At 42.2% G+C, this 7630-nt stretch overlaps 1 protein-coding gene across 1 annotated transcript; it reads left to right on the forward strand.

Annotated features, from left to right (window-relative positions):
- Positions 1-2147: 2147 nt before the first annotated feature.
- Positions 2148-7159, forward strand: gpr184 (G protein-coupled receptor 184). The gene is made up of 2 exons (XM_071519242.1): positions 2148-2482; positions 5069-7159. The coding sequence occupies exon 2, from the start codon at positions 5127-5129 to the stop codon at positions 6162-6164; it is 1038 nt and encodes a 345-aa protein (XP_071375343.1). The 5' UTR covers positions 2148-2482; positions 5069-5126; the 3' UTR covers positions 6165-7159.
- Positions 7160-7630: the final 471 nt, after the last annotated feature.

The raw sequence follows: 7630 nt of genomic DNA on the forward strand, positions 1-7630 counted from the left end.
GTATTCAGTGGAGTTTGAAATCCTACTTATCACACTTAAGCACATGTGTAAAGATGGTATAGTTTGTTTTGTTATGTGATGTTTTTATAATCTTATACTGTGTCATTGTTAGAGATTTTTGACATTTCTATAGACGCCTGGACCTGGAGATTCAATTGCCAAAGCAGGCCTACAATCAAATATTTTCTTTTTCTCCCAAAGAAATAAGCAGGACATCACTTTGTTATTCATTGGCGGAGGAAAGCTAAGGTCTGCGTGTTCTAGCATAGTGCTTTAGGAGACGACACACCCCTGAATTTCTGTATTATATGGTTCCAGTCATCTTCAGATATGCACAGAATAGACCAACTTGGACTGTAAGTAAGTGATCGGCTAAGGATGAGTCATTAATGGACCATGTAGGTGGGCAGATTTTATTTGGCCCTAATTTATGTGGGTGCAGTATGCATTATGAGAATAATAGTGTGTTCACTTCCCTTAATTTTATCTAGCCAAACCCCAATTCTTAAGTGTTATTATGTGATTATGTAACAATCAGGAAAGGACACAATACTGATCAAACTTAGTGTTTCTAAGTATGACCATATAGTATAGTCCAGGCAGTTAGCTAATGCTAGCTAATGTTACCATAAATGCAACGTGGCTTAGCCAAGGTCAGCAAGTGTCAAACCATGCAGCAAGCATGATAGTTTGACAGCTGCAAAGCTAAACATCTGTAACTCTCTTTGTACGTTTCTAAGCTAAGATAAGGCATTGGCATTAAGGTAATGTTTGCTTTTTGGGTTACTGTTCTGTAGTTACTGACAGCTAGCAATGCTAACAGAGTTGTAAAAATCTGATAAAACGATAACACCAAGATAGTAAACCTCAGGAACATAGTTGAATACATGACACTGAAATACACACACACACACACACACACACACACACACACACACACACACACATACACATACACATGAATGACAAGTCACTAATCTGCTTCTGTTTCATAATATATATATATATATATATTTTTTTTAACCAAATTTAGACATCAGTTCTTAGTTCCTGGAAATGTCCTTAGCAGGATGTTTCAGAAATTGTTATTAAGAAGCAGCCGTTCATCATAAATATGATCCAGCACAGAGCCAGATTCTGAGACACTCACTCAGCCCATAGGAGCGCAAAGGACAAAGAAAAAAAGACTTGCCAATTCATTTTATTCACTTTATATTAGTATAATCTTATAATTGCATGATTGTTGTTTTATTTATCTTATTTATCTGTTCTAATGTTCTGCTGTGATTTTACACAGATTTTGATCTCCTTTGTTTCAGTTCTCTATGGTTAAGCATTTCCTGTCTCTTGCCTTCCTCGTCCCCTTCATCTCTCTTCCTCTTAATGCAGCTGAGAGATTTTGAGCCACAGGTACGCATTCTTGCTCATAGGAAAATACACAACACCCACAGCTGGTGTAAATGTTTATTCAACACACTAACAGATCAGTGAATAGTGGCTGTAGGCCTGGACCTCAGATTCTCTTTCATAAACAGATCCTTGGATACTAACTGTGCAGCTCTGGCCACAGTACCTGATGCTGCATGCCACTGCCTGGTACAAAGCTCAACATGTGTAAATCAATGTCAGCGAACTTCTTAACCGCTATTACTGCTTTGGCAGTGAAAGGTGTGAAGCTTGCACTACTTGTTCTTTTAGTTCTCTACCACAGAGTCATATGTGTAGTTGTAAACAGCCCGACTCTACGTCAAAGAAGATTAGATGACGGAGAGAAAGATGCAAATTTAAAAAGGAACTGTGTGAGAGAGCTTTATCTGATACATGTCTAACAGTCCAGGCAGAAAAAGTTGTAAACCGATTTGAAACAAGTGGGAAATCACCGTTGTGGCATGTTTTGTGATTACGTGCACCACAGAGTTTCAGTTTCCCTGCTACTGAAACATAGCGATGGTGACAGTGAGAGGCGATCTGGGGGTTGAGTATTCACATCTGCACCACGTCTGTTCCACCGGAGCCTGCCGTCTCTCCCCACCCCTGAAGTCTATTTCCTCCCCGCACGTGTGCAAAACCTAACCTCCGTCCTCCCACGTGTCTCTTCCCCTCTTGTATCTCTTTCTCTCTCCCCATCTCTCTCTTTGTCTGGGTTTCTCTCTCTGGTTTGCTGACATTTAAACTGCGGGGCTTTCAGCGGCGGGTCATCTCAACCAAAGCAGAAGTCAGACGAGACACATAAAAACCATGTGCAGTCTGTAGTTCTGGTTGAGAATTATGCTCTGTAGTATTCATTTCAGAGCGGCATGTGGGACTGTAGTGGCTTGGCTGCAAGTCAAGCGGCATTGAAGAGGCTCTTCTGAAGTTCGTCCTCTGACTCTCTGGATGGACCTCTCCCAGGCTTGAGACCATTCTGGAATGTGTCTGAAATTCTTCACCCACTTTGGACAAACTTTCACATTCGAGACACACCCCTTCCCAAACATAACAGGTGAGGAAATATCAATAACAATTCTGGTAGCATGATGACATCTTGAAAACTGTATTTTTTTTACAAGTCTCAAATAATTAGAAAAAATACTGGATGTAGCTATGAAAAGGTTAAAAGGTGAAGTTTCCTGGCAAGTAAGGCTTAAAAAATAAATATAAATTCCCTTTTTAAGTTAATTAGAGCAAACTTTCTTTCTTAGTCTTTCTTTTATCCCAATTGGACTTCTGTCAAGGGAAAGATGGCTTGCCTGCGGCTGTATGAGTCAGTCTCACAAAAATAATTCACTAGAAATGAGCAGTTGATTCTCAGCAGGCTTGAATGTCTTCAGCGGTTACCTACTCCTACTGGCTGTTGCCACAACAGGCTGGGTAATGCAGCAGAGGGTTGTTTGAGATGAAAATTTGTGGGAATTCACAGAAATGTACAGGAGGACTATGACACACTATTGAAGCATAGCCTTGGTATTAGGGAGTGAACCTAGTAGAAACATACATCATTCAATTTTGTGTTGAAGAGTAGATTTGGTAGGCAGGCAGCACCCATACTCCTTGAAAAGAGAGGCTGAAATTCTGCTCTAGTTAAAGTCTTATTGGTGATAAGGCAATGTAATATCAACCAGGCTTACCCTGGCCTCATAGTATTAATAAACACATACTTGGCTCAGATGTAAGAAAGGACTGACTGAAGCCTGGACCGGCAGCGCAAAGTATGCCTGTGTTTACTTGCGATTATGTGATTAATGGAAGTGTCAACGGCATTTGATTCATGAATAAGCACATGAAAAGATGAAACCTCAAGAACCTGGCTGGAGGAAAAAAAACCACATTGATATATTGTTAGTAACACGGGAAGACCAGCCTGCAGTTAGTCATACCAGCCAGACTGATGACAAACCAACAGTCTATGAATAATTTTCTGAAATGTGTCAGGTTTTGTTGAAGAATTTTCCCCTTCAGACAATTTTAATGAAAAAGACCTTATAGCTGCCCAGTCTACATTATTTTAAAGCTTTATGAAAAATCCACTTAATTACACACACACACACACACACGTGCGTGTGCGCACACACACACACACACACACACACACACACACACACACACACATTATCATTCACTTGAGGAGGCTATGCTCTGACTCTAAATGGCTTCTCCATTATTGAATTTGGATGGGATAGCTTATCTCTGCCCAGACGTTAATGGCATTAGGCGCTTCCTGCTCCTATAAACAGACCACAGCCAAGCCTGATAGAACAAAACAGAAAAGAAACTAATATCAAAGAATCTTGCTAAGACACAGAAAAATAGCCAAAGAGATACAGAACAGAGGTTTAATTTCCTGACGCAGAAATCTCAGAGATAGCGGTGGGAATTGACACAATAAAATCCCTCTATAAAAACTAAAAAGCTATTTGGGGCACTTCATTTTACATAAAAGGAAGTGATGATCATATTTTGCCTTTGTAGGAAGTGATTTAGGGGATCTACAGGTGGCTTTATTATTACTCATGGCACAAAATGTGATCACATTTAGGAGTGCTGGCAAACTTTTTTGGAGCAGCTATGTGCCGTTTCATCCCCATAACAGTTTAAACTGGGAGTGAAACAGACTAATACCCAGGATATAGCTGTCTAACAGGCAGGAATCAAACCCACAGCTCTACGATGGATTGGCTCTGACCATGCATCTACAGTGTGAATCATGGAAGGAATTAATGTGATAAATTCACATAATGTGTGAAGATCACATTACTCATTCTCCACACCACAGTAAACATCTAAATCCCACTTGTCTGGGAGAGATGCCCTATTCACCCTGTTCTGATTAACTCATTGTGTCTGCCAGTGGGTTGTTTTGTCCCCATAGACTCACAAATGCATATTGCACAGATAAATTAGGTTTCAGTTATATTAAGCATTGATTACAACAAAATGTAAATGCTCACTTTGTGACTCATAGTCTGTGCTGCCCCTGCCTGCCACTCAGTTTTAGACCATGCCGTGCCATAAGTGTGACAATTTTATACACAATTTCATGAAAGCAGCATTAACATAAAATAATGTAATCAGCAAGGAGGGGAAAGCAGAACTTTCCACATCTAATTTATCTGAAATAAGGCATTAGCTCCCTGTTGCTCTCAGTTTCTGTAAAAACAGGACGGAGCAGTTAATACGCTACATTTAGGAAAACTGCAGCCATGAATGGATAACGTGTTTTTTGAGGCAGTAAGGAGAGAATTTGGCAATCTTCGTTCCCATTAGAACCGTGGGTGCAAATTGTTATCTTCAGGGAGCATGACTAAGCCTTGACCGCTCTTTACGGGGGAAAGACTTCAATTCCCAAAACCATGTTGAAGTCAAACTAATTCAACAACTTCAGAGGGGACAGCCAAATGATTTCATCCATCTCTTGAGCTCACTGAACCATGAAATAGGAAGGGGGATGCAAAAAAGTATGATATTTGAACTAAGAATTTTACTATATTTTAAGTTAAGGGGGGAGAAAGTTCATCTCAATTGTGTCACTTTTAGTCTGAGCCAATTTATTCAAAATGTTACTGTAAAACTACTGTTTTTACTCTTGCAGGTGCAATTTCTTTGACTGGGCTATAACCAAGAAACTGACAAACAAATCTGGAGCAACAATGAACTTCACAACCACAGCACCAGAGATGAACTCAACTGAAATCTGTGTGGAAATTGGCAAGAGCTACATCAGCGATCTCCTGATGGGCGTGTACATCCTGGCTTTTATCTTTGGTTTGATCTTCAATGTCCTGACTCTGGGCCCCATCTTGAATCAAGTGCGGAGCCAAAATGTTCTGGGCATCTTCCTCCTCAATCTGTCCCTCTCCGACCTGCTCTTCATCTTCACCATACCCCTTTGGATCAATTACTACCGCCAGGACCACCACTGGAAGCTCGGTCATCACTCTTGCAGCATAGCCGGCTTCTTCTACTACACCAACATGTACGTCAGCATCTTCCTGCTCTGCTGCATCTCAGTGGACCGCTGCCTGGTGGTCACCTTCCCGCTCCGCTCCAAGACCCACCGCACCTCCCGCTACGCCTGGGCGCAGTGCCTCTCTGTCTGGGTTCTGGTGGTGGCACTGCACGTCCTGGTGCTGGTCAATGACAATCTTACGGACGCCCATGATGACAAAAATAACAATGACCGTTGCTATGAGACCTACCCCATGCAGGGGCCTGTTGCCTTGTTCAACCTGCTGAGAGTGGGCATCGGATTCCTGCTGCCCCTGCTGGTGCTGGGGGTAAGCTACTGGAAGGTACTGGCCACTGTGGGCCAGAGCCCCGGCCTGAGCGCCCAGGCCAAGAGGAAGGTCCGCCTGCTCTCCTTCGGGGTGATCGGTATCTTCTCGTTCTGCTATGCTCCGTACCACATCCTCCTGCTGGCACGCTCGCTCGCCTTCTACCTCAGCGAGAACACAGATGCTCACGGGAGTTACTGCCAGTTTGAACAAATCATGCACTTCTACTTCTCATGCACGCTGGCTCTGTCCAGTCTGAACTGTGTGGTGGATCCTGTGCTGTACGTGCTGGTCAGCAACGGAGTGCAAGAGGAGGTGAGACTGTGTTGGAGGAGACATAAAAGGACACAAACAGAGCAGGGCTGTCCTCTAACCTCGTACAACAGACACACTCGTACAACAAATTTAATATGAAGAGGAAGCTGTATGCATGTGTGTGACGTCTGTGCATGTGTGTGAGTGTGTGTATATGTGAGTGAGTGAATGAGTGCATTATTTACATGCCCTCATCAACCCTTCATCTATAGACAATCAGGCATCTTTTGAGAGAGCCAGACTGCTGCCTTTGTCTGTTTCTTTTCTCATATCCTGCACACTGAAGATGAAGGGGTTGTATAACATGCATCTCAGAGCTCTTTAATTGGATTGTTGTCCCAGGTTCATGCTCTCCTGTTGATGAGTTCCTCAAGGGCAGCCTCTTCTGGTTCTGGTTGGACACTGCTGGAATTGAAGAGCCCTTGTGTTTTCCCTCAGATCTATATGAGGATATTGTGATTGTGATTGTGATTATGTGGCTAATTGTGTATTTATCTCTAAAGCATGACAAAAACAACCGGTATTTTGCATGTCCATGATTTTGTGAAACATGTTGAATTTAAATCCAAATAAACCAATTGTTCGGATTTTTGGTTGCTGTTGAACTCATGCAGAAAATCTCTGGGGACTTTACATTTTGTAATGACATGTTAAATGTTTCCAGAGAAACAGAGGAACTGGGAAATGTTAAGCCCATACATTAATTCAAGCACTTAACTCACTACGTCTTTGCACATCAGGCTAATCATAAAACCAGCACAGCTGTGCGCTGCGGAAGTGCCAGGTGCGTACAGGTTGCAATCATGAGACATAGTGGTGAGTGTTTGTGTGTGTGCGTGTGTGTGCCTGTGTGTGTGTGTGTGTGTGTGTGTGTGTGTGCTTGTGTGTGTTGTGTCTGTCTGTCTGTCTGTGGGTGTCTGTGGGTGTGTGTGAGAGAGAGAGAAAGAGTTTTGACTTTTTTTTCTTGTGTTGAAAATGTTTCTCACGCCAACACAGGAAATTCACAATAAGATACAGGGTTTTCACATAATTGATGATGATGACTGATATTCACCAGGATGTGTGAGAAAACGGAAGAATAAAATTTTTAATATTCACAGGATTTTCAGTCTTTTGGGTTGTGTGTCGGTGTGTGTGTACACTTCTGTACGCACTACTAAATCTTCTTTGTGTGTGTGTTTGGATGCATACAGCCTCCCTCTCTTTCTCTCCTTCCCCTCTGCTTCCCATTTAATTGCTTTGATCCAGAGGCAGACACAGTAAAGTCCGTTGTTAGTCAATCCACGTTTGCATAATTGTTCATTTGTAGGACCTTTTTAGATAGATAGATAGATAGAGAGATAGATATGACAGAAAGACGAGAGAGAGAGAGAGAGAGAGAGAGAGAGAGAGAGAGAGAATCGACAACATTAGGTCTCTTGTTGCTTTATTGGATGTTTGGTCCATTATTCATACAGTGGCTCTCTCAGGCATCAATAGTGCTCCTTGCAGTGCACATCAATATGCCACCAGCTGAGTGCTTGGCATATAACCAGTATTAACCCTGAGGTTGTCAAGGTTCATCC

Source organism: Centroberyx affinis, unplaced genomic scaffold, assembly GCF_046629955.1.
Source record: "Centroberyx affinis isolate AG114_WGS23_722 - 3 ecotype Tasmania unplaced genomic scaffold, CSIRO-AGI_Caff_v1 ptg000677l_1, whole genome shotgun sequence".
In the NCBI taxonomy this organism is placed as follows: Eukaryota; Metazoa; Chordata; class Actinopteri; order Beryciformes; family Berycidae; genus Centroberyx; species Centroberyx affinis.

What these genes read in the sequence shown, in the direction of transcription:
- gpr184 (XM_071519242.1), top strand. Translation starts at nt 5,127, where the DNA reads ATGAACTTCACAACCACAGCACCAGAGATGAACTCAACTGAAATCTGT.